General features: G+C 51.5%; 1 protein-coding gene across 4 annotated transcripts in view; it reads left to right on the forward strand.

Moving 5' to 3' along the window:
- Positions 1-16,668: 16,668 nt before the first annotated feature.
- The window catches only part of MEST (mesoderm specific transcript), a 30,674-nt gene continuing 19,951 nt past the window's right edge, over positions 16,669-27,391 (forward strand). The window contains exons 1-6 of one of the 4 annotated variants that reach the window (XM_054015302.1): positions 16,687-16,749; positions 17,579-18,141; positions 18,507-18,600; positions 21,665-21,819; positions 24,761-24,840; positions 26,546-26,623. In XM_054015302.1, coding sequence (XP_053871277.1) covers positions 18,084-18,141; positions 18,507-18,600; positions 21,665-21,819; positions 24,761-24,840; positions 26,546-26,623 — 465 coding nt within the window. In that variant the 5' untranslated portion in view covers positions 16,687-16,749; positions 17,579-18,083. Of the gene's footprint in view, positions 16,750-17,578; positions 18,142-18,506; positions 18,601-21,664; positions 21,820-24,760; positions 24,841-26,545; positions 26,624-27,391 lie in introns of all 4 variants that reach the window. The other 3 variants (XM_054015309.1, XM_054015325.1, XM_054015319.1) reach the window with 3 other exon arrangements.

The following is a 27,391-nucleotide window of genomic DNA, read 5'->3' on the forward strand; positions in this document are numbered from 1 at the left end:
GCCGCCGGGCCCCGAACCAATCGCGTGCTCCCTTGCTCGGGGAGCGGGAGGTGGGGCCTGGCACGCGCTGACAGCGATCAATGGTAACCTGGCAACGCGGGACGCCGCCGCCGTCGGCCGCATTGTGCAGCCGGGCCGGCGCGCGCCAGGGCGGGCGGCTGTCTCGCGCCGCGGCAGAATCGCAGAGGGCGCCCTGCGCCGGGGACCCCGCCCCCCCCACGAGCGGCTCGCGCGCAGCTCTCGCGGCTGGACCCGGTCCCCGACTCGTCCTCCCTACGGCCCCATTGCAAACCCCCTTCCCCGCCGCTCCCCCCATTGCAAACCTCCTTCCCTGGGGCTGCCCCCCGCCGCTCCCCCCACTGCAAACCCCCTTCCCCGCCGCTCCCCCCATTGCAAACCTCCTTCCCAGGGGCTGCCCCCCGCCGCTCCCCCCACTGCAAACCCCCTTCCCCGCCGCTCCCCCCACTGCAAACCCCCTTCCCCGCCGCTCCCCCCATTGCAAACCTCCTTCCCAGGGGCTGCCCCCCGCCGCTCCCCCCACTGCAAACCCCCTTCCCCGCCGCTCCCCCCACTGCAAACCCCCTTCCCCGCCGCTCCCCCCATTGCAAACCTCCTTCCCCGGGGCTGCCCCCGCCGCTTCCCCCATTGCAAACCCCCTTCTCCGGGGCTGCCCCCCGCCGCTCCCCCCACTGCAAACCCCCTTCCCCGCCGCTCTTCCCATTGCAAACCCCCTTCCCCGGGGCTGCCCCCGCCGCTCCCCCCCTTGCAAACCCCGTTCCCCGGGGCTGCCCCCCGCCGCTCCCCCCACTGCAAACCCCCTTCCCCGGGGCTGCCCCCGCCGCTCCCCCCATTGCAAACCCCGTTCCCCGGGGCTGCCCCCGCCGCTTCCCCCATTGCAAACCCCCTTCTCCGGGGCTGCCCCCCGCCGCTCCCCCCACTGCAAACCCCCTTCCCCGCCGCTCTTCCCATTGCAAACCCCCTTCCCTGGGGCTGCCCCCGCCGCTCCCCCCCTTGCAAACCCCGTTCCCCGGGGCTGCCCCCGCCGCTTCCCCCATTGCAAACCCCCTTCTCCGGGGCTGCCCCCCGCCGCTCCCCCCACTGCAAACCCCCTTCCCCGCCGCTCTTCCCATTGCAAACCCCCTTCCCTGGGGCTGCCCCCGCCGCTCCCCCCCTTGCAAACCCCGTTCCCCGGGGCTGCCCCCGCCGCTCCCCCCATTGCAAACCCCCTTCCCCGGGGCTGCCCCCGCCGCTCCCCCCTTGCAAACCCCCTTCCCCGGGGCTGCCCCCGCCGCTCCCCCCATTGCAAACCCCCTTCCCCGGAGCTGCCCCCGCCGCTCCCCCCATTGCAAACCCCCCTCCCAGGGGCTGCCCCCCGCCGCTCCCCCCATTGCAAACCCCCTTCCCCCGGGCTGCCCCCCGCCGCTCCCCCCACTGCAACCCCCCTTCCCCGGGGCTGCTCCCTGCCGCTCCCCCCATTGCAACCCCCCTCCCAGGGGCTGTCCCCCGCCGCTCCCCCTACTGCAACCTGGGGCGGTTTTGTTCAATATCTCCATTAATGATCTGGAGAATGGTGTGGACTGCACCCTCAGCAAGTTTGCAGATGACACTAAACTGGGAGGAGTGGTAGATACGCTGGAGGGTAGGGACAGGATACAGAGGGACAAATTGGAGGATTGGGCCAAAAGAAACCTGATGAGGTTCAACAAGGACAGGTGCAGAGTCCTGCACTTAGGACGGAAGAATCCCATGCACTGCTACAGACTAGGGACCGAATGTCTAGGCAGCAGTTCTGCAGAAAAGGACTTAGTGGTTACAATTGATGAGAAGCTGGATATGAGTCAGCAGTGTGCCCTTGTTGACAAGAAGGCTAATGGCATTTTGGGCTGTATAAGTAGGGGCATTGCCCGCAAATCGAGGGACGTGATCATTCCCCTCTATTCGACATTGGTGAGGCCTCATCTGGAATACTGTGTCCAGTTTTGGGCCCCACACTACAAGAAGGATGTGGAAAAATTGGAAAGAGTCCAGCGGATGGCAACAAAAATGATTAGGGGGCTAGATGACCTCATGAGATCCCTTCCAACCCTGATATTCTATGATTCTATGACACACACACCCCCGGGGCTGCCCCCTGCCGCTCCCCCCACTGCAAACGCCCTTCCCTGGGGCTGCTCCCTGCTGCTCCTCCGCTTCCCAACCCGCTTCCCCTGGACTGCCCATTGTGGCTCCCCCCACTGCAACCCCTCCCCCCAGGGCTGCACCCTGCCGCTCCCCCCATTGCAAACTCGCCTCCCCCATTAACACTGGGGGCTGCTCCCTGTGTCCCCCACATTGCAAACCTACATCACCCGCTAATACTATGTGGCTGTCCCCAGCAGCTACCCCTCATTTCAACTGCAAGCCTCCCTCCATCTCCTTTGGCTACTCCCTGCAGCACCTCCACCTCTTTGCAAAGCTAACTTAACAGTGATCTCTTGTGATTACTCCCTGGAAGTTCATCCCATTGCAGGCCCAGCTGGCCCCATCTCCTGCATTTCCCTGACACTTGTAAACTCAACTCTCCCTTCCTTCCCTTCAGCTGCTCCTGGCAGTTCCACCCATTGCAAACCCAGGCACACTCAACTCAAATGGGTGCTCCCTCCAACACCCCTACTTGCACCCCATAATCTCCTGCAGTCAGAATTTAGCCGCCTGCAGATCACACACTAGAAACCAACTCTGCACCCATCAATTAAACTACTAAGGTTACATCCTGCACGACCACACCCTCCATCCACACTCTCCCCCACAGGTCCAGCCCATACAACGAATGCCTGTGTATAATCTACTGGGAGGAACAAATCTGTCTGCCCCAATTCCAGTCCCCCTGGGCTGCGTGAGCGCTTTTGTGTTCACATTCGGCCTAGGAGAGACTGAAGAAAGAGGGGAGAGAAAACAAATCCAATGGAAATAGAAATAGAAAATGGAGGGTATGGGGGGCTAGAAAATTAAAGAGAAACAGGCTGTTAAAAATGAGAAAGCGGGAAAGAAAAATTCTACTGAGGAAGTAAACACACTTCATATATCACCTACAGAGCCACATACCCTATATTTGAGCCAGCCCAGTTCTTGGGAAGGGTTATTCTATTCCTATCACTTTGCACAGCCTTCCCCTTACCTAGAAACCCAAATGAACCTCCCTGGGAGAAACAACGGGGAACAAAAAGGTGTGCAAACGAGGTAGCTTTGTAGACTTCCCCTAAGAATCATTCCACTCTGTTGGGTCCTGGCAATTCTAACCAAGTCCTTGACTCCGTGTAATTTCATGCCTGTTCACCTGGATTACAACAGGGCACCAGAGCTGGTACCTGGTTACAATAAGAATGGTAGAGATTCGAAAGTATGACTGAGATGTTAAACGTCTCATTGGCAGCACATAGCAAAATCCTTCTTCCTGGAAGAAGAAAAGGCTGGAAATCAGGAGTCTCGTTTTCTTCCTGGCTCTGTCACAGATGGAGTATAATTCTGGTCAAACAGGACTGTTTGTAGGTGTCCAATCTGGGCCTGATTTTTAGGGGTGCTCAGCACCCGCAGCTCCAAATGAATTCAAAGCAGGGTAGGAGTGCTCAGCCCCTGTGAAAATCAGGGCCCACCTGTCTCAAATTTGGCACCCAAAATCAGTGGTCGCTTTTCAGTCTGTGTCACCTGCAAACTGTGGCTAACGATACTTACACACTTCAGAAGGAAGTTGTAAGCATTAATTCGCTATGGGCCTAAATTCAAACGGGAAAGACTCCCACTGACATCCTGGGCTTTGGACCAGACTCTGATGTTTGAAAAGTTCTTTGAGATCCTCAGATGAAAGGCATTCTATACAGTAAGGGCAACATATTATACTATTCTAGGGAGATGGTTTAAAAATCCAGGTCCCCCCAGATTCTCCTCTTGCACAAAGATCTTAGTAAAGATTTTACTAATTTATATTTTAAAGCTTTTTAATAGGATGAGGACAGATTTGGCACAATGGCCATCAAACCACTCCAGACTTGAAGGATCCCACACTTGCTTCTGGCCCGTCACTGAAATGAATGCAAAATAAGCGCAACTTGGCAGATTGGAATGCTGGAAAGTTTTCAGTTCTTGATTTTCCATTCAGCACTGCCAGGCAAAACAGATGGTTTCCCCTTCACTAATTTCCTTTTCTTACCAAATTATTTATCTTTGACTGGGGTTTCTTCCTAAACATCCCAGCTAATAATACTTTGCGCTGATATAGCACTCATGATGTGAGGATTTCAAACTGACTTACAAACTCTCAATCAGCCACCCAAACCCTTTGTGAAGTATCTATCTAGCTCAGAGGTGGGCAAACTATGGCCCGCGGGCCACATCCGGCCGGTGGGACCCTCCTGCCCGGCAGGTTTGCCCCCAGCCCCTCCCGCACTGATCCCCCTTCCCCTGCAGCCTCAGCTCACCCCGCCACCGGCGCAATGCTCTGGGCGGTGGGCTGCGAGCTCTTGCCAGGTAGCGCAGTTGCAGAGCCTCAGCCTGACCCGGTGCTCTGTGCTGCGTGGTGGCGTGACTGGCTCCAGCCGGGCGGTGCGGCTGCCTGTCCTAGTGCTCCGGGCGGCGCGGCTGTAAAGCTACAAGCACAGTAAGGGGGCAGGGAGCAGGGGGGGTTGGATAGAGGGCAGGGGAGTTCGGGGTGGTGGTCAGGGGGCGGGGGTGTGGATAGGGGTCAGGGCAGTCAGAGGGCGGGGAACAGGGGGGTTGAATAAGGGCAGGGCTCCCAGGGGGGTAGTCAGGAAGGAGGGGGGGTTGGATGGGGTGGCGAGGGGCAGGGGTTCTGGAGGTGGCCAGGGAGAAGAGTGGGTTGGATGGACAGGGGTCCTGGGGGGCAGTCAGGAATAAGAGGAGGGGTTGGATGGGGGAGCAGGAGGTCCGGGGGCGGTCAGGAGACAGGGAGGGGTGGATGGGCCAGGGGTCCTGGGGGGGCCGTCAGGGGGTGAGAAGCAGGAGGGGTGAGATGGGGGCGGGGCCGGGCAACGCCTGGCTGTTTCGGGAGGCACAGCCTCCACTAACCAGCCCTCCATACAATTTAGGAAACCGATGTGGCCCTCAGGCCAAAAAGTTTGCCCGCCCCGATCTATCTTAAGGGTTTTCTGTAGCGCTCAGCACCGTCGTATCATAATGTCTAGGTGCCATTTTACACATGAAGAAACTGAGGCATGTTTTGCCCGGGGGCACAGAGTGAGTCAGTGAGAGTGAGACTGGAACCCAGGCGTCCCTAGCCTCTGTACCAACTACTAGACTGCACTGCTTCACCATACTGGCTTCTCCCAGTCTCCCCTCTGCTTTCCAGTCGGAAAATGCTATGCTTTAAGAATAAAAATCCCTACTTCTACGCAGCACCTTTCGCTGCAGAGAGCATAGTCAGTTTTCGTCATAGGTGTGTCGCGGTCCGGCGGGCTTCATGCCCATGAGATCCAACTTCCCGGCAGACTATCGCAGAGCAGGGCAGATACCCCACGCCGGTGGCCTGTTCTATAATCAGATTTCACCAACCCAGTAACAAATGTGAGCTCTTGGATCACGGTAGCAGTCTTACCACGGTGTCACAGACAGTCCTCTTGGGCACTCCAGTCTGCCTTGCCACCCAGGCAAGCTGGACTTAGTGATAGCTGGTTGCTATATACCAAAAATCACAAAATATTCAGGTTGCTCCAAGTCCCAAGAAACCAGTCACTCATAGGCACCAACTCTGTGGGAGCTCCGGGGCTGGAGCACCCATGGGGAAAAATTAGCGAGTGCTCCCCACCTACCGGCAGCCAAGTTCCCCCCACCTCGCCTCCTTCTTACCCCCCTCAGCGCACCGCGTCCCCGCTCCTCCCCCTCCCTCCCAGTGCTTCCCGCCCCCTGCCGCCTAACAGCTGTTTGGCCCTGCTTAGGACTTTCCCGGAGGGTGGGGAAGGAGCAGGGACGTGGTGCGCTCAGGGGAGGAGGCGGAGAAGAGGCGGGGCAGGGACTTGGGGGAAGAAGTGGAATGGGGGCGGGAACTTTGGGAAAGGGGTGGAATGGGGGTGGGGCGAGGGCGGAGCCCAGAAAGCACCCACCGGGCAGAGGGGAAGTCGGCACCTATGAAGTCATCCCAGATCAACTTGTACCTTAGATCTCACACCAAACACAATGCTCACAGCCAATCCTATAGTAAACTAACTAAGGATTTATTAACCAAGAAGAGATGAGAGACTTATTTACAGGTTAAAGCAGGCAACGTTTATGCACAAATGAGTTAGTCTATGGTTCCAAAAGGGGACAGAGATGCAGTAATCTGTCCACTGAATGTCTTTTAGGGCTAACCCAGGCCAAGCAGCATGGGGATCTCTTTGCTTATGTTCAGGGTTGCCAACCCTCCTGGATTGGCCAGGAGTCTCCTGGAATCAACCTCAATCTCCTGGTTGCTATTGAAAGCAATGCTGGAGATTTTAATAGGTGAAAAGTCTGGACAGCGGCGCAGCAGGGCTAAGGCAGGCTCCCTACATGCCCTGGATCCATGCAGCTCCAGAAGAGGCCAGCATGTCCGGCTCCTAGGCGCAGGGGCAGCCGGGGGTCTCTGCACGTTGCCCCCACCCCGAGAGGTGACTCCGCAACTCCCATTGGCCAGGGACTGCAGCCAATGGGAGCTGTGGTGCTGGTGCCTGCAGGCAGGGGCAGCGTGCGGAGCTGCCTGGTTGCCCCTGAGCCTAGGGGCCACAGGGACATGCCTTCGCTTCTGGGAGCTGCCCGAGGTAAGCACCGCCCGGCTGGAGCCTGCACCCTACACCCCCCCACACACCCCAACCCAGCCCTAATCCCCCTCCTGCACCCAAACTCCCTCCCAGAGCCCACACCCCGAACTCCCTCCCGCACCCCAACCCCCTGCCCCAGCCATGAGCCCCCTCCCACACCCAAACTCCCTCCCAGAGCCCGCACCCCAACCCCTTGCCCCAAGTTCAGCCCGGAGCCCCCTCCTGCACTCCAAACCCCTTGGCCCCAACCCCCAGCCCAGAGTGCGCACCCCCTCCCACACTCCAACCCCCTGCCCCAGCCCGGTGAAAGTGAGCGAGGGTGGGGGAGAGCAAGCGACGGAGGGAGGGGGGATGGAGCGAGCAGGGGCGGGGCCTCGGAGAAGGGGAGGGGCAGGGGCATGGCCTCGGGGAAGGGGCAGGGCAAGAGTGTTTGGCTTTGTGCGATTAGACAGTTGGCATCCCTTCTTATGTTTAGGGATCTTTGCCCCTCCGGCTCCAGCCAGCATAAAAGAGATTGCGTTTCTCCTTGCCAGGGATTTTTATCCCCTCCACTCCAGAGTCCAAACTGATGGGATGAGCTCATGTGTAGGTCTCTGCTTCCTGCAAGGAGTTAGGAGTGCAATCAACAGGGCCTCTCTCCTTTGATGCTACACACTACAGTAGAACCCGGTTTATCTGACCCTCCGTTATCCAGCTCTCCATAACGGAACCGGCAGCGCACGTAGGTCCAGAAGTGGGTGATCTCTCCTGTGGCCACAAGATGGCGCTGCAGCTTCGCACTTTCCCATTCTCTGGATTATCCAATTTTTTGATTATCCGATCTGGCCCTGGTCCCAATTAGATCAGATAAACGGGGTTGAAGGTACCTCATTTGCCTTCATCTTTTATGCTGGACAAGCCCTTTACCTTAATTAATGTTTCTTTTCCCGTTTGGTGGAGTTACACAATTACAGAGGGTTACAATTCAACCACTTACAGGTAGGCTATAAAGGTTATAAGTGAGATCAATACATGCAGTATCCTACAAGCATTTTATAAAGTCTAAACATATCAATTTAACATGTAATATCTATTTTGATAAGGGTAACACACAGGTAAACAAGTTATGCATTTCCAGTTATGCATTTGTCAGTGTTCAGTGAGGCCTGGGGCCTTGGCATGAGTTGACACCTGATCTGCCTGCATCACAATAGGAGTTGCCAGATTGCATCAGACCCAAGGTCCATCTAGCCCAGTATCCCGTCTCTGACAGTGGCCAGCACCAGTTGCTTCAGAGTATGGTGCAAAAACCTTGAAGTAGCAGATGTGGGATAATCTACCTCCTACATACGTTCTCATTCTGATCTCCAATAGTTAGAGACTACATAAGCCCTGAAGCATAAAGTTTAATATCCCTTCCAAAATTGTTATTGTCATTAATTATGATAACTCTGGATGTTCTTGACATCCATGTAAATATCTTCCAATGGAGATGCTACATAATTGGTTCATACATATAGGGATTATGTCACCTGCTACTGAAATGCAGCCACTTCTGGGGTGGAAGGCCAATACTGAAACAGACAACTAGCACACCTCGAGGAAGAAGGTGAAGTGGGCAGGAGGAGACTGGAAGGTGGACTGGGGGAAGCACCTTAGAGCTGGATAGAAGGACAATGACCTAAAATTCATTGAAATGAATAAACAAGTCTCTAGTGGCTAGAGGTCTAGCAGATGTTTATAAGGAAGCTGCATGCAGAAACTTTTCAAATACTGACAACCCATTAACTCTTGAGAAAAGTGCTGGGGGTCTGTAATAGCCACAAATGTCAGGACTGCTGTTTTCTGTCCAATCTGTCAGACAGCAGTGCTCGCATCACACGATGTGGGGAGGCCGGGTCATCAGATCTTAGTCACAAGAAATAAGTCCTCATTTGGTAATAACTCACGCAAGGGATATGCTCCCTGAATTGATCTGAAGGCCTCTGCCCTCTTGCCAGTCCTTCAAGATACAGTTCTGTCACAACGTCTGAAAGAAGTTAGCCAATTAATGACCATTTGACTGATATTTGGGGATAGCTGGGAGTTCGCTTGGGAGGAGTTCCCACAGAGTTTTGTGGAAGCTAGAATTCAGGTTGTGATGGAATGTCTGCCGAGACTGATCAAGCTCTCAGACCGCTACCCCTTCCTATTTCTCAATGTGGGCACCAATGATACTGTCAAGAATGACCTTGAGTGAGTCACTGCAAACTACGTAGCTCTGGGAAGAAGGATAAAGGAGTTTGAGGCGCAAGTCGTGTTCTCATCCATCCTCCCCATTGAAGGAAAAGGCCCAGGTAGGGACCATCGAATCATGGAGGTAAATGTGTGGTTACGCAGGTGGTGTTGGAGAGAGAGCTTTGGATTCTTCGACCATGGGATGTTGTTCCAAGAAGAAGGATTGCTAGGAAGAGATGGAATCCACCTAACGAAGAGAGGGAAGAGCATCTTCGCAGGCAGGCTTGCTAACCTAGTGAGGAGGGCTTTAAACTAGGTTCGCCAGGGGATGGTGATCTAAGCCCGGAGGTAAATGGGGAAGTGGGATACTGGGAGGAAACACAAGGAGGAGGGTATAACACTGAGAAAGTAGGGCAATTGGCTAGTTATCTTAGGTGCCTGTACATGAACGCAAGAATCCTGGGAAACAAGCAGGAAGAATTGAAAGTCCTGGCACAGTCAAGGAACTATGACATGATTGGAACAACAGAGACTTGGTGGGGTAACTCACATGACTGGAGCACTGTCATGGATGGGTATAAACTGTTCAGGGAGGACAGGTGGGGGAGAACAGGTGGAGGCGTTGCATTGTATGTAAGGAAGCAGTATGATTGCTCAGAGCTCCAGTATGAAACTGGAGAAAAGCCTGTTGAGAGTCTTTGGGTTAAATTTAGAGGCGATAGCAACAAGGGTGATATCGTGGTGGGCGTCTGCTATCAGGGGCGGCTCTATGTAGTTTGCTGCCCCAAGCATGGCAGTCAGGAGGCTTTCAGCGGCGCGCCTGCGGGAGGTCCGCTGGTAACGTGGATTCAGCGGCATGCCTGCGGGAGGTCCGCCGGTCCCGCGCCTTCAGCGTACCCGCCGCCGAATTGCTGCTGAAACCGCAGGACCGGCGGACCTCCCGCAGGCATGCCGCCGAAGGCAGCCTGACTGCCGCCCTCACGGCGACCGGCAGGCTGCCCCCCGCGGCTTGCTGCCCCAGGCACGCGCTTGCTGCGCTGGTGCCTGGAGCTGCCCCTGTCTGCTATAGACCACCAGACCAGGAGAAGAAGGTAGACGAGGCTTTCTTCGGACAACTAACAGAAGTTTCCAGATCACAGGCCCTGGTTCTCATGAGGAAGAGCAATACAGCAGTGCACAGACAATCCAGGAAGTTTTTGGAGAGTGTTGGAGACAACTTCTTGGTGCAAGTGCTGGAGGAACCAACTAGGGGCCGTTCTCCTCTTGACCTGCTGCTTACAAACAGGGAAGAATTGGCAGAGGAAGTAGAAGTGGGTGGCAACCTGGGCAGCAGTGACCATGAGATGGTCGAGTTCAGGATCCTGACAAGGAAGAAAGGAGAGTAGCAGAATACGAACCCTGGACTTCAGAAAAGCAGACTTTGACTCCCTCAGGGAACTGATGGGCAGGGTCCCCTGGGAGGCTAATATGAGGGGGAAAGAAGTCCAGGAGAGCTGGCTGTATTTTAAAGAAGCTTTATTGAGGGCACAGGAACAAACCATCCCAATGTGCAGAAAGAATAGCAAATATCGCAGGCAACCAGCTTGGCTTAACAGAGATATCTTTCAGAGTAGCAGCCGTGTTAGTCTGTATCCGCAAAAAGAACAGGAGTACTTGTGGCACCTTAGAGACTAACACATTTATTTGAGCATAAGCTTTCATGGACTACAGCCCACTTCTTCAGATGCATAGAATGGAACATATTGAGGAGATATATATACACACACACACAGAGAGCATGAACAGGTGGGAGTTGTCTTACCAACTCTGAGAGGCCAATTCAGCAGTTTCTTGTTGGAGTCTGTTTTTGAAACTGCTGAACTCGAATTGATATGCAAATTAGACACAATCAATTTAGGTTTGAGTAAAGACTGGGAATGGCCGAGCCATTACAAACATTGAATCTATCTCCCCATGTAAGTACTCTCACACTTCTTATCAACCTGTCTGTACTGGGCTATCTTGATTATCACTTCAAAAGTGTGTTTGTTTTTTCTCTTACTTAATTGGCCTCTCAGAGTTGGTATGACAACTCCCAGCTGTTCATTGTCTCTGTATGTGTGTGTATATATATCTCCTCAATATATGTTCCATTCTATGCATCCAAAGAAGTGGGATGTAGCCCACGAAAGCTTATGCTCAAATAAATGTGTTAGTCTCTAAGGTGCCACAAGTTCTCCTGTTCTTTTTTAGAGAAATCTTTGGTGAGCTTAAACACAAAAAGGAAGCTTACAAGAAGTGCAAACTTGGACAGATGACTAGGGAGGAGTATAAAAATATTGCTTGAGCATGCAGGGGTATAATCAGGAAGCCCAAAGCACAATTGAAGTTGCAGCTAGGAAGGGATGTGAAGGGTAACAAGAAGGGTTTCTACAGGTATGGTAGCAACAAGAAGAAGGTCAGGGAAAGTGTGGGACCCTTACTGAATGGGGGAGGCAACCTAGTGACAGATGATGTGGAAAAAGCTAAAGTACTCAATGCTTTTTTTGCCTTGGTCTTCACAGACAAGGGCAGCTCCCAGACTGCTGCACTAGGCAGCACAGTATGGGGAGGAGGTGAGCAGCCCTCTGTGGAGAAAGAACAGGTTAAGGACTATTAGAAAAGCGGGACATGCACAAGTCCATGGTGCTGGATGCGATTGCAGAGCCATTGGCCATTATCTTTGAAAACTCATGGCGATCGGGGGAGGTCCTGGGTGATTGGAAAAAGGCAAATATAGTGCCCATCTTTAAAAAAGGGAAGAAGGAGAATCCGGGGAACTACAGATCGGTCAGCTTTACCTCAGTCCCTGGAAAAATCATGGAGCAGCTCCTCAAGGAATCCATTTTGAAGCACTTGGAGGAGAGGAAGGTGATCAGGAATAGTCAACATGGATTCATCAAGGGAAATTCATGCCTGACCAACCTGATTGCCTTCTATGATGAGATAACTGGCTCTGTGGATGAGGGGAAAGCAGCGGACGTGATATATCTTGACTTTAGCAAAGCTTTTGATACAGTCTCCCACAGTATCCTTGCCAGCAAGTTAAAAAAGTATGGATTGGATGAATGGACTGTAAGGCTCAATGTCTAGTTGGCTGCCGGTATCAAGCGGAGTGCCCCAGGGGTCGGTTCTGGGACTGGTTTTGTTCAACATCTTCATTCATGATCTGGATGATGGGATGGATTGCATCCTCAGCAAGTTCGCGGATGACACTAAGATGGGGGGAGCGTAGATATGCTGGAGGGTAGGGATAGGATCCAGAGTGACCTAGACAATTTGGAGGATTGGGCCAAAAGAAATCTGATGAGGTTCAACAAGGACAAGTGCAGAGTCCTGCACTTAGGACGGAAGAATCCCATGCACTGCTACAGGCTGGGGACTGACTGGCTAAGCAGCAGTTCTGCAGAAAAGGACCTGGGGATTACAGTGGACAAGAAGCTGGATATGAGTCAACAATGTGCTCTTCTTGCCAAGAAGGCTAACAGCATATTGGGCTGCATTAGTAGGAGCACTGCCAGCAGATCAAGGGAAGTGATGTTTCCCCTCTATTTGGCACTGGTGAGGCCACATCTGGAGTATTGTGTCCAGTTTTGGGCTCCACACTACAGAAAGGATGTGGACAAATTGGAGAGAGTCCAGGGGAGGGCAACGAAAATGATTAGGAAGCTGGGGCACATGACTTATGAGGAGAGGCTGAGGCAACTGGGCTTATGTCTGCAGAAGAGACGAGCGAGGGGGGATTTGATAGCAGCCTTCAACTATCTGAAGGGGGGTTCCAAAGAGGATGGAGCTCAGCTGTTCTCAGTGGTACCAGATGACAGAACAAGGAGTAACGGTCTCAAGTTGCAGTGGGGGAGGTCTAGGTTGGATCTTAGGAAACACTATTTCACTAGGAGGGTGGTGAAGCACTGGAATGGGTTCCCTAGGGAGGTGGTGGAATCTCCATTCTTAGAGGTCTTTAAGGCCCAGCTTGACAATGCCATGCTGGAGCCTCCACATTTATTTGACAAATAAAATTTGCAGAATTTTAAAATATTGTGCACAGAATTTTTATTTTTTTGGCGCAGAAGTTTTAATTTTTTGGCGCAGAATGCCCTCAGGATCTCTCTCATTAGATGTATGGCTCAGCCTAGGTAAACTACAAAGGGTGCGTCCTCTAGTTATTAGGCCAAGTCTACACTATAAAATGTATAGAGTAACTACATCGCTCATAATGGGGGACGTCTGTTGGGAAAATAACACAGCAGGGCACAGATTATCCAACAAATTCTTGGAATGCAAATTTGGAGACAACTTTTTATTAGAGAAGGAGGAGAAAACGACAAGGAGAGAGGTTGTTCTAGATTTGATTCTGACAAATAGGGAGTAACTAGGAGAGATTTTGAAGGTGGAAGGCAGCTTGGGAGAAAATGATTATGAAATGATGAAGTTCATTATTCTAAGGAATTGTCAGAGGGAAAAGAGCAGAATAAAGTCATTGGACTTCAAGAAAGGAGAGTTTAGCAAATTCGGAGAATTGGTAGGTAAGATCTCATGGGAAGCAAGTCTAAGGGAAAAAAGAGTTGGCAGTTTTTTAGAGAGACATTATTAAGGACACAAGAGCAAACTATCCCAATGAGTAGAAAAGATAGGAAGTATGGTAAGAGACCACCCTAGTTTAACCACGAGATCTTCAACAACCTGAAAATCTAAAAAGAGGCCCTTAAAAAAATAAGAAGAATGAATATATTAAAGCAAGTATCAGAGGGGTAGCCGTGTTAGTCTGGATCTATAAAAAGTGACAAAGAGTCCTGTGGCACCTTATTGACTGATAGACGTTGACTCATTAGCAGTTTTGTAAGCAAGACACAAGAAGTAATTCTTCTACTCTATTCAGCTCTGTTAAGGCCTCATCTGGAGTACAATTTCCAGTTCTGGTCACCACACTTCAGGAAAGACATGGACTAAACTGGAAAAAATCCAGAAGAGAGCAACAAAGATGATTACAGGTCTAGCAAATGTGAGCTATGAGAAAAGATTAAAAAAAAAGTTTGTTTAGTGTAGCAAAGACTGAGGGGGAACATGATAGTCTTAAAGTATGCAAAAGGTTGTTATAAAGAGAAAGATGTTAAACTGTTCTTATTATCCACTGAGGATACGACAAGAAGTAACGGGCTTAAATTGCAGCAAGGGAGGTTTAGGTTCGACATTAAGAAAACCTTCCTAACAATAAGGGTAGTCAAGCACTGAGACAAATTATCTAGGGTATGTGTGGAATCTCTGTCACTGGGGGTTTTTAAGAACAGGTTAGACTAATACTTAGTCCTGCCTCAGTGCAGGTGACTGTATTAGAGGAGCTACTGAGGTCCCTTCCAGTCCTACAATCCTATGATTCTATGCCTAGAACGAAGAGCTGCAACTGCAGTCTGCATCCCAAGTGCAAAAAGCTGTTGCCAGCAGCATGGTGCACGCCTGGTTTTAGACAATGCGATCAGATCACATTCCATTGGACACCAGACTATTTTAGAAAGAAAACATTGGAAAATATATCCTTAAGGCCTGATGACGTTGCTCCCACTGAAATCAGTGACAAGATTCCCTATGACGTCAATACTTTTGGAATACTTGTTGAATTGCTTGTTTGACCTGTTAGGCAGTTTCCCCCCAATCTCTTCAAACAGTACGTATACACGGTGCAAATAGCCAAAGCTTCTTCATGGTACCTGTACAATGAAAATTAACTCCACTCCCAGTGCAAAAACTCCAGTAGCAGACAGTTCCTGCACAGACTAGTTTGCCTGATGCAAAGAGTTAAAACCAGCATACCTAGTACAAAGAACTGTAGCAGCAGGATGAGTACAAAGACCCACAACTGTGGAGGGATGTCTGCACACCTCATGCAAAAAACTGCAGCTGCTCAGGGCCGATGGGAGTGGTGGGGGGAACCGGTACAAATTACCGGGGCACAGCGGTCCGGAAGGGGGCCTGAGGCCCGGCTTCCCTGGCTTCGTTGGCCCTGTTTAGCTGGTCCGCGCTCGCTGGGAGGGACCCGAAAATTTTTTTTCACTGGGCCCCGAACCTGCTCTTGGCGGCCCTGCAGCTGCTAAAGGTTGCATGCAAAGACCTGCAATAGGAGAGGTGTGCATGCAAATTTAGGGTTACCATATTTCAGCAAGCAAAAAAGAGGACGGGAGGAGCCCAGCCCTAGCCTCGCCCCCGTCCTGCCCTAGCCCCGCCCCTGCCACTTCCCACCCCCCTCAGAACTCCCAAACCTCCCCCCGCTCCTTGTCCCCTGACTGCCCCCTCGTGGGACCCCTGCCCCTAACTGTCCCCCAGGACTCCACCCCCTACCTAAGCCTCCCTGCCTCTTGTCCCCTGACTGCCCCCTCTTGAGACCCTCCCCCCATCCTAACTGGCCTCCTAGGACCCTACCCCCTACCTGTACCCTGACTGCCCCAACCCTTATCCACACCCCCACCCCCAGACAGACCTCTGGGACTCCCACACCCCATCCAACCACTCCCCACCCCCTGACAGCCTCCCCCAGAACTCCCAACCCATCTAAACCCCTCTGCTCCCTGTCCCCTGACTGCTCTGATCCCTCTCCCCACCCCTGCCAGCCCCCCATAACTTCCAAACACCCCCCCCCGCTCCTTGTCCCCTGACTGCCCCCTCCTGGGACCCCTGCTCCTAACTGCCCTCCAGAACCCCACCCCCTACCTAAGCTTCCCTGTTCCTTGTCCCCTAACTGCCCCCTCCTAAGACCCCCCCCAACTGCCCCCCAGGACCCTACCTCCTACCTGTACCCTGACTGCCCAAAACTTTCTCCACTCCCCCCAAAAGCCCCCCCCGTTTCTTGACTGTCCCCTCCAGAACCTCCCTGCCCCTTCTCCGACCCCCTGGCCCCCTTGTTGTTGGCCTTCGCCTAATGTCTCTGTGAACTTGCTCAGGAACGGCCAGAACCGCTCGTCCGGGCAGGTTGGGCAGCAGTGGAGGGGGAACGGGGGAGGAGCTCCAGACTGCCGGAGGCGATCTGCGAATGCAGGGAGGGAGGGAGGGAGTGATCTCTGCTGCAGCGGAGAGGAGGAGGGGCTCTCTCTGGCTGTCGGAGCCCCATGTAAGTGGCACCATCCGGCCGGCTGCCCTGTTAGCCGCGCGCGCTCTGCATGGGGGAGAAGTCCGGACATTTACAAATTCCCCCCGATGCTATTTTTAGCTCAGAAAGCGGGACATGTCTGGGGGAATCCGGACGCATGGTAACCCTATAAGGCCTACTGCACAGAACTGCAGCAGCAGCGGGATGCAGGAAAAGGCCCGCCTGACTAGTGCAAAGAGTTGCAGCTGCTGACGGATGCATTCATGCAAAAATCTGAAGGCCTCATGCAAACACCTGCAGCAGGAGATGGATGCAGGCAAAAGTCTGCAGGCCTAGTGCAAACACCTGCAGCAGCCGAGAGATGCAGAAAAAGCCCTGCATGCCGAGCGCGCCAGGAGCTGTACCCGCAGCGATGGCATAGATTTCCAGTGCAAAAAGCTGTTACCAGCATCAGGCATTCAGGGGGCAGTCCCCTTGCAACCAGAGCTGCAGAAGCCTGCGCAGTACCACCGCGCCCCAGCAGGGGTCGATGGCGCCCGGCCTTGGTTGCGGGACTTTCTAGCCACGCTGGGGAGGCTCTATGGAAGGGATGGGCGGCCTGGTGGGCCGCGCATGCGCACTCCAACGCCCGGGGGGGACCGCCCCTGTAGCAGCATGGAACCCGCCTTCCGCCCCCACCCCTGAGCCCAGGTAACGGGGGTGCGACGCGCGCGCGCCCAGGAGCCCCTCAGCGGGGGCGAGGCTCGGCTCCTCTGTCCCCGGGGGCGGGGCCCTGCCCCTTGGGGGGGGGGGCTGTGTCCTGGGGAGGGGCGAATGGGGGTGTCTCTGCCCCCTGGCGGTGATGGGGTCGAGGGGGGGCTGTGCAAGGTGGGGGGACGCTCTGCCTCCCAGAGGGGGAGGAGTATGGGGGAGGGGCTTAATAGCTTTGGGGGGGGGGCTGGTGGAACTGCTCTGCCCCCTAGAGGGGATGGTGGGGGGGGGGCTGTGACCTCTGGAGAGGGTGCCTGGGGGGCTGTGCCCCTGCCCCCATAAGAGGGTGGGGTCAGGGGGTGGCTGTGTGCCCCCAGGAGAGGGTGTATGGGGGGGCTCTGCCCCTCCCAGAGTGAGGGTGGAGTTGGGGGGAGGTTGGACCCCCTGAAGGGGGTACATGGGGGGGCTGTGCGCCCGCCCCCAGAGGGGATGGTAGGGTGGGGGAGGGCTGTACCCCCTGGAGTGAGAGGTGAGGCTTTGCCCCGTCCCAAACTGTTCTGACAGCATTTTGTTTTTCTCTCTTGCTAAATACTAAGCCCTTGCTGTTGTAAAGAGTTGTCTGCTGGGGCGTATCGCGAAGCTCTGTGCAGGACAGACTTGGGACTAGGGACCTATTGATAATTAATGCTATAATTGCACGGTTACACTAGCGTTCTCAGAGAGACTCCCGCAGCATGGGGCTCTCTCTAGGGGCCTCTCGAACTCGGTGTGGGTCTGGTTTGGGGTCTGTGTAAAGTTAGTAATTTATGCTTTTGTTTGCATTTTTAAGACCCTTTTGTAGATTCTGCTGAATGCATGTAACATTGAATAATGTAATAACGAAAGGCTAAGACTCGCTCTGGAAGCTGAGAGGATTCTTTGGCTGACAGGATCCAAGAACGTGTGGGGAGAACCAAGCTTAGATATTGTGACTATAGTCTTTGGCAGCTTTACGTTTACAACCCTAACTTCTGCCATAAGAGAAAGCAGCCTGCAGAAATTTGTCAGTTTTTGAGGAGTAATTTGACATTGTACCGTTCACTTTAAAATAATTCATTGGATTTTTAAATCGATGTAAGCAATTTATTGTTCAGTTCTGTGATATAACCTTACACAAGACTGATTTTATTTCCGCTCAGAAGACCAACAACATAACATTCTAGCATTTTGTTGATGGCTTAAATAAAAAGATCACAATTACATTTCCCTTTGTGTCCCATTTTTGATGTGCTGCACTTTGGGCAGCCTTAAGTGAAAGAGAACAGTGTTTTTTGCTTTACCCTAAGTGCACACGGATGGTACAAAGGAAGCTTCAACAAAACCACCATAGTCCTGAAAAGCCTTCAGGGAAAGGTTGGTTAAAACTGATTCTCTGTTGCAATCCCTCTGCTTGCAGTTGTTTGCTTGCTTTTATTTCACAATGGCAATTGTGTGCAGTAATACAAATGAAACAGCATGCAGGGCTGGCCTTAAGGCAGGGCAACGTGGGCCCTCACCAAGGGCACCGTAGCCAGTGGGGGCAGTAGCCCCCTGATGCAGAGGCAAGGGGCTCTGGCTTCCCCTTTCTGCCTGCAGGGTGTGGCAGGAACACCCTGCTCCTGAGCAGAGGCCCCCTGCTCACCGCCCCACATGGTGTCTCTCCCAACCTGGCTCGGCCTCTGCACTCTGCAAACTGGCTCTCCCCTCCCCTCCCACCCCCACTGTCTCTTTTTCCATAGGCGGCCTGAATGAAAGCCAGGAGCTGGAAGTCACCATCGTCTTCCAGGTTGAGAAGGGACTGGGAACTAAAACTCTAGGGCAAAGAAAAGACCAGTAAGTCTTAGGGGGTCCTGACCCCCAGCCCCCAGGGGACCCATCCCTGTGCCCCCAGCTCCCAGCCTGCCCCAGGGGACTCCTCTCTGTGCCCCCAGCTCCTAGCCCCCCTCCATGCCCACACAGCTCCTAGGAGGCTCCTCCCTCTGCCCCACAGGTCCCAGCCTCCCAATTCAGGGCCCCCCCATTCTCCCCTTTTCTCAGGGTGTCCCTCATGTCTTCAAGGTCCCCCTCCTGTATGCCACACTGTGACCCCACAATTCCCCATGCTCCTCAGCTCTCAGGGGCTCCCCCTTTATCTTACTCATTCCAGAGAGAGGTGTTAGTGCAGGGGGTTGGAGATATTTCAAGAGTGAACCTTCCACCATCACCACCCAACCATTTTAACCTCTCCCAATAACCCCCTTCCCAGGGACTGGGGAGGGGTACTTGAATATTGGGAATGCTCAGTATTGGGGTGGGGAGAGGTCTGCCTTTCTGGAGTCCCTACGTCACTGCCCCCCATCCCCACACCAATGTGATTCGATCTATACACCTCTGGTTCCCTCCCACCTTTCTGGGGCTCTCAAGTCACCATGTGCCCTTGCCACCACAGCCCTCTGGTGCCCTCCTGCCACTGTGCTGCTGCCCCTTGAGCTGCCGACCCTCTGGGGCTCTGGCAGAGAAGCTGGATGCCATGCTGAGGGGGGGAGGTACGACTGCCCCAGTGCCTGCTGACCCTGTCAGAGTGTGGCAGATCACTTGCTATATTATCTTGGCTGTCCTGCTCAACAACCACTGTAGCACTGGCTGGGGGAGGCAAAGGGTTGCTGTGGGGTTTCCTATGATGCCCGTCACCGTGGCTCACTGCAGGGCAAGACCGGCCCTGCGGGGGGGTGCTGTGGTTAAGAGCCAAGAAGCAGAGTGGGCCTGGATTGCAAATTCATGGATGGGAATTTGGAGCAATGGGATGGGGATCAAGTGGGGAGCCTGGGAAGGCAACTGGGGATAGGGGCACCAAAATACAAGTTTATCCAGGTGCTGTTTTCCCTAAGGCCGGCCCTGTAGCATGGGATATTGCAGATCAACATTGAGATGCTTTGGAAGAAGTGTGTATGGGAAATCCCAGTATGAATAGCACCGGCTGCTGCCCTGTCAGTCTTGATGTCCACTGGTAGAGCTGGTTTCAGAGGAGCAGCCGTGTTAGTCTGTATCCGCAAAAAGAATAGGAGTATTTGTGGCACCTTAGTACTCCTGTTCTTTTTACTGGTAGAGCGGTGTATGAAGCTGGGCTGGAATAACAGGAGATGCTGCAAATCACTCTAGATTTAGGTGTGCGGGCAAAGCTGTGTGTGTGTGTGTGTGTGTGGATTTGGAATACATCAAGTGCTGCAGATTAGGATTGAGATGCATGCGTGTGGATTCAGGACTGGAATAGCAGTGGCTGGTGCCGGTCAGGGCTCAGATGCATTGACCGTATGGGTGGGCTAGTAATCAGCAAAACTGGACTAGCCCAGGGTTTTGCTAGTCAGAAGAACAATGTGTGCTTGGTGCATTTCTTTTCTTTGTTTCAGTGTGGTGTCTGTGTGAAATCCAAAACTGAGGGTGGAGCCCAGCACCTTTGTAAGAATGTCATTATTAAGAGGATTTTCTTTAAGTATTGTATATGTGTGAATTAAGTTCTCATGCCAGTGAGGGAGCTGATTGTGGTGGCTGGAGGTTGACATTTTTGTTAAGATCCCAAAGTAGATAAATAATTTCACGTGATATTTATAGAATTTCTACAATTATACAGAATGGTCACACAATGTAGATGTTACAAAGAGGGCAATCCTGCTCCGATTGAAGTAAAAGGCCCATTGACTTGAGAACAATCAAAAATGTGGAGATTTGAGTAACTGAGAAAATTGAATGATTCACAATCTGTGTGTGAATTTAATGCTTGTGGAAGCTGATGGCTTGACAGTTCTGGAGTTTGGCAGTCCTCTCTCTAACCCCAGAATAAATACAGTTGTGGTGCAAGCTTGCCCAGAACCATTCCACATGTGTGCCTCAAACACCTGATTTGGAGGCACCAGGGTTAGGGGACCATGTAATCTTCATAGCCCATTGAGTCCTTGGTCTCTAGGCTAAAATTGGCACTTATCTGGTTGGCGGATGTTGTAAGGTGGTGGTGGTATGTAGATACTTGACTGACACACCAAACTCATTTCACACAAAAAGAACAGGAGTACTTGTGGCACCTTAGAAACTAACAAATTTATTAGAGCATAAGCTTTTGTGGGCTACTGCCCACTTCTTCGGATGCATATAGAGTGGAACATATATTGAGGAGATATATATACACATATACAGAGAGCATGAACAGGGTGGAGTTGTCTTACCAACTCTGAGAGGCCAATTAAGTAAGAGAAAAAAATTTTTTTGAAGTGATAATCAAGCTAGCCCAGTACAGACAGTTTGATAAGAAGTGTGAGAATACTTCAAGGGGAGATAGGTTCAATGTTTGTAATGGCTCAGCCATTCCCAGTCCTTATTCAATGCTGAGTTGATTGTATCTAGTTTGCATATCAATTCCAGCTCAGCAATTGTGATATAAGGCATAGAGATGAACATGATGTAAATGCCTAGAAGAATACCAAACCGGCAAACCTTTGATTGTTGCCAACCTGGGTTGAAAACCCTATGAAGTACAGAACTGCACTACTGATCAGAAAAGGATTGTATAACCCTGGGAGCAGTCAGTCTGGCCTTATGGTTGCTACAAAACTGCTTAGTTTTGGTCTGAGTTGCGATTCCCTTACTAGTAGTTTTGTGGAAGGCTTTCAATTTTAACAGCAGCAGAAAGAAAGGTTTCAAGACTAATATATCTTGGTGTCTTGAGAAGGTGAAAAACAGACACTGGTGGAAAGACGTGGTTTGAGGGTGAATTTCCTGGGGAATGTTGGGTAATCAGAGCTTTCAAACTAAACCAGTGGGGTGTGTCACAATGAGGCAGACACAGAAGGCTTAATGCAACAGTGCAGTCTTTCAGATGGGCAGACCGTGCTGTGTTTGCTCATTCTGTGTTCGTTTTCTCCTGCAGGATGAAAGAGTGGTGGATTCAGGTGGGGCTGCTGAGTGTACCCCTCCTTGCTGTCTACCTGCACATCCCTCCGCCTAAGCTGTCCCCAGCCCTTCACTCATGGAGGGCGTCAGGAAGGTACTTCACGTACAAGACCCAAAACATCTTTTACAGAGGTGAGGAGTGACAGGGGAGTGGTGCATCCACATGGAGCTTTCTGCAGCACTGAGGAGATCCTGCGTTCCTCAGCCTGGGGTGCCAGACTAGCAGACAGACCTTTGCACTGTAACTGAGAGCTGCCTAGCTGCTGGGCCTTCGCTATCCTCCCCCAGGTGGTGCTACAAACGGCTTCTCTCTCCAGTGCTGCCGGTCTGTGCCACCAGGCAATACTAGAGAGAAGCTTTGACAGCACTGGGAGAGAAGGTTGGGGAGGAACATATGGAAGCTGGTGGCCTGGCACAGAGTGGAGATCCCCTGCAAGACACGCATGGGGAAGAAGGGTGAGGGAAGGAGACACTGAAGAATTTAGGGGAAAGTAAAGAAAAAGGCATGCTGGAAAAGCACTGGAGAATCAAGGAAAACATAGACCCTGGGGGGAGATAGGGAGCAAAAAAAAGAGCAAAAAGTTTTAAAATAAATACATAGAAAAATAAAACAGGGGTGTGGGGAGAGAGACTGACTGACTGGAGACAGACTGGACAGAAACAGGTGCGATGGGAACATTTGTACTGGGATGTGGCCTGAAGGGGCATGCGGATGCCAGTCCTTTGTGAGAGGGGAGCTAAATCTGGGTTGAAACTATGGCAATGATTGAATAGAAGATGAGGGGAGTCCTTGCTCCTTAGCTCTTGAGGTGTTTTCTCTCCACACTCCACTGAAATGGAGTGGTCTGGCCGCCTTATATTAAGTGGCAAATGTAAGTCAGTTAATTCACTTCTGGGGGAATGGACCATGGGTCTAAGACCAGGGTTGGTATCATTACTATTAAATATTTATATTGTGGTAGTACCTAAAGGCCACAAGCAGTTTGGGTCTTATTGTGAAGTGTGACAGGGCCTAGTACCCCCCTCTAGGCACTGTGGGAGCAGATGCTGGGGGTTGTGGGTGCCTCTGATAGCCTGGTTATGAGTAGCTGAGTGCAGGATAATAGTAAGAAAAAAGTTGTGACCCCCCGTTGCTGGGGTATTTAGTCAGTGTTGGGATTTTGCCTGCACTTTTTGTGCTCAGAGGGAATTTTTGGAGCCACGATTAAGCTCTGTTGGAGAAAAACCTGGTTCAAAATATGTAACTTGTGTCTGAAGCTGTACAAACTTGTGCTTTTATCCCCTTGTATTTGATAAGCTAAGCTGGGACCGTGCTTGCTACTCCTGAGGGAATTCTGCGCCAAAAAAATAAAAATTCTGTGCACAATATTTTAAAAGTCTGCAAATTGTATTTGTCAATAAGTAAATGGGGAGGCTCCACCATGGCAGTGGGGAGCACAGGCCACTGGCTGCATAGAGGTGAGAGATCACCCTGCAGTTCCCCACCCAGGACACGGACTCGGCGATGAAGCTGCACCTGACCCTGACACAGCACAAGGGCTGGACCTGCCCCAGAGGTCCGTGTCCCGGTCTGTGTGCGGGGGAGATCTGGATGCAGGGGTAGGCTGACCAGATAGCAAGTGTGAAAAATTGGGATGGGGGTGGGGGGTAATAGGAGCCTATATAAGAAAAAGCCCCAAATATCGGGATGTCCCTATAAAATCGGGACATCTGGTCACCCTAGCAGGGGGTGAGGCTCAGTGGGGTGGGAGTTTGGGTGTGAGGAGCTTGGGGGGGGGTTCTGGCTGTGAGGGAGTGAGGCTCAGCAGGAGGGATCTGGGTATGGAGGGGTTTGGATGCATGGGGGTTGGGTGGACAGGGGGTGGGCCTGACCTGGCCCCAGTGGGGTGTCTGACCTAGGACCATCCAGGGCATCCCCATCCCCCCACAGCTCCCCCCTGCAGTGATTTACCTCTCCACCCGCTGCTCCGGGTACCAGAAATAACATGCCTGCACTGCTGGGGAGGAGCACGTGACCGCTCTTGTGGCTTCCCTTTGCTTCCCCATCAGAAAGTAATTTTTCTGCGGGGAAATAAAGAAATCTGCATGGGATATGAATCCTGTGCACGTGAAGTGGTGCACAATTCCCCCAGGAGTAGCTTGCATCCGACTCCTCTCAGGTACAGTTAGGTCCGGCAGGAACTGGAAGTGGTAGGTTTACTCAAATGGCACACTTGCGTTTGTGGGCTGTTGGTGTTAGGCAGCACTGTGTAGTTGGAGGTGCTGTCGTTTTGGATGAGACGTAAAAACGATGTCTTAGCTGCTTGTCATTGAAGATCCCACAAATCCCTTCTTGAGAGCAGGGGTGTTCGCTCTAAATTATGGCCAAATTGCAGTTTTAAGTACAGATGCTCACAATATACTTACTTCCCAAGTCTTCCCCATGCCACAGTTGCAGTTGGGAGCAGTATTTTTCTCCACTTCCTGTCCTTAACCTGCTGCTATGTGCTGTGAAACAGTTGTCATGTTTTACCCAAGAGATGGCTGCATTTGAGTGTCTGATTCCTGGTTTCCCTATCAGTTTAAAATTTGTGTAGTGCTTTGGGATCATTCAGAATGAAAGGTGTTATGTAAATGTAAGATCGCTCTCGTTGCTCCCAAGTTGTGTGTGTACATAGACTGGATCAATAGCCTAATGTGGTGCGCCCCCACGTGATGCCATTACACCAACAGTGTAAACGCACTCCTCTGCGAGGCACCTCTGTCCAGCTCTTAAGGAACAATAGGCCTTGTAACAGGTTTTTGTGCAAGCTGAGAAGTCTCTGAATGGCAGTCTCGGGGTGTGTGGGGGGGGGGGTTGTCTGTGTGTTAAGGTCTAAGAATGGTTACTGTGAGGGAGGCTTTTCAGCTGGAGAGATCTGATTTTTTAGTGTTCAGAAACCAGCAAAACTCTTCTCGGGAGCCTGGAACACACAGCTTGGTTGATATTCCTGTTGGGTCCCTGGTATGTTATCCTGTACAGCTGTTTTAAAGTTTAAAGAGAGAGCCTCCTTGGAGTGTAGCGCGCCTTGCTGATGTCCTGTTCTCTCCTCAGATTCATCAGGTGCACTCGGCAGTTCCGATATTGTGGTTCTGTTACATGGCTTCCCAACCTCCAGCTATGATTGGTACAAGGTGAGGGGACCAAGTAAGCCCAAAGCGTGGACTGTGTGAGTAAAATGGGTGATTCTCACTTCCCCTGGAAATGAGAGGGGAATCTCTCAGGGAGGAATAAATGGGCCTGTCCGACCAGTGAGATTGATGAATAACAGGGCTTCCCTAGTTTGTGGCAAAGTTCTTGTTTTGACTCCCCCAGCCCACTTCACTCTTTTTTTCTCATAGCCAAGACTTTGCCCTTGGGTGAAACTTGGCACAATTTGTCATTGCTTTGAAAGTGTAGCTAAGCCATCACCTACAAGACCCTATATAACCTTCTTTCCACCTACCTATGTCTCTGATATCCCTTCCTCTCCCTAAATTCTTCCCATTTCTCTCTTGCCACTTCATCCTTCATCTCACACCCTTTTTCAGGCCTTTTCTAATGCTGCTTCCCATGACTGGAGTGCTCTGTTCTCTGCCAAGTGCCCTGCCCCACTTCAGTTCTCTCCTTAAGACTCACTTTCAAGCATCCCTTCTACTCATTATTAATCCCTTGGCCCTTCTACTCCTAAGATTTTTATCCTATGATTTATTTTGCTTGTGTGTTCTTGGGGGCAGGAAACTTGTCTTAGATCAGATAACAGCGTTCTCCTGTATAAATTGGGACTGGGGCCAGATCCCATAATCAAACATTCGGATAAGCCAAAGAATGGGAAAGTGCAAGGCCGCAGCGCCATCTAGTGGCTACAGGAGAGATCACCTGCTTCTGGACTTGTGTGTGCTGGTTGCTTGGTTAATATGGAGAGCCGGATAATGGAGGGTCAGATAAACAGGGTTCTTTTGTACTTGTAAAGAATGATGTCAGTTTCCCATGCTGTGTAAGTGTTTGGTGGTAATAAATGTGGCATTCTTGGGACCAGATGCTGGATTTTGTAAGCTCCAAAGGGAGCAAAAACCATCTCTGGCTACACATGGATTCCATGATGATGGGGGCAGCTTCTCTCAACTGGCCTATATGAATATTGGTATTTTCTTTTAAAAATAACTCCATAAAGGCCTCTCGCTGGGAGGCGCAGCTGTCATCTCAAAATCTGAGTCCTTTCAAATACTCACATTTTTGGGAGTTCAGGGGCACTACCCTTGTAATGGATGAGAAGGTGGACTTCCCTGTTGAATGATCGTGGTATCAGTTTGACAGGTTCTGAAGGCAATTCCCATATGGTACATCTGGCCAGAGGATATAGCTATAGAGCTGGGTCTTACGTTGGATGGAGAGGCAAACCAGAGGGGAACCTCGGGATCTAGCCAGTATGGCCTTTGCAGGGAGAAACCCAATCGTGGGGAATGGGTGAAATAACTCTTTAGAAGATCTGTTGGCTTTTGCTGTCATGAATATAGTGGTTATTATGATAACTCAAATCCACTGCAGTTCAATTTATGTTTGCAACATGTGTGTCTGGGAGGAGCTTTAAGAAACTACAGTGTAGAACTAACAGACGTATAGGAGCATGAGCTTTCGTGGGTGATGCATCCGAAGAAGTGGGTATTCACCCACGAAAGCTCATGCTCCTATACGTCTGTTAGTCTATAAGGTGCCACAGGACTCTTCGCTGCTTTTACAGATCCAGACTAACACGGCTACCCCTTTGATACTCTACAGTGTAGAACTGTCCATCTTGGTGTGTAGGCCTCAGAGATATGAGTGTAGCTGCTCTTATGTTTTTCTCTCTTTCTCTTACAGATTTGGGAAGGGCTGACCCAACGATTTCAAAGGGTGATCGCTCTGGATTTTGTAGGATTCGGTTTTAGTGACAAGCCTGTAAGTGGTCCTGACAAATGATTGTGTAGTTCCTTTTGGAAAAGGAATGTAATGATGAAAGTGCATCCAGACCAATGGCATCACACATGCCTGTGCCTGGGAAGATGGATTTTATTTCCTGTGGATTTTAATGAAATCGGTTCATTTCCCAGGTTGCTTTCTGTCTTTATCCACTTGCATTTTTTTCAGGATGCAGTGTTGTTGTAGCTGTGTCGCTCCCAGGATATTAGAGACACAAGGTGGGTGAGGTAATATCTTTTATTGGACTGACTTCTGTTGGTGAGAGACAAGTTTTCAAGCTTTCACGGAGCTCTTAAGCTTGAAAGCTTGTCTCTCTCACCAGCAGAAGTTGGTTCAATAAAAGCTATTACCTCACCCACCTTGTGTCTCTAATATTTTTCAGTAACAGAAATAAAGATACAATTGTTAGAATATGATTGGTGTCAAAATCAAACATCAGAACTGGGACATGATGCAATGTTCTCTAAAGTGACCACACTCCACTGGAGTGTTGGCTGACCTCTGTAGAATAGTTTTGCTTCACTTGTCACGTTAGGCAGCTCTGACTCTGAATGGTAAAATGCTGGCAGAGGGTTACTAGCTTGTGGTTACGCTAGTGTAATTGCAACTTTGCAAACAGATCACTGAGTGAGTATGATAGTACTTAGCTCTTCATCTTCAAATAGCTTTACACACACTAGGTAATCATCACCTTCTGTGAGTTGAGTTTCATTATCTCCATTTTATAGATGGGGAAACTGAGGCACG

This window comes from Malaclemys terrapin, chromosome 1 (assembly GCF_027887155.1).
Source record: "Malaclemys terrapin pileata isolate rMalTer1 chromosome 1, rMalTer1.hap1, whole genome shotgun sequence".
Classification (NCBI taxonomy): domain Eukaryota; kingdom Metazoa; phylum Chordata; order Testudines; family Emydidae; genus Malaclemys; species Malaclemys terrapin.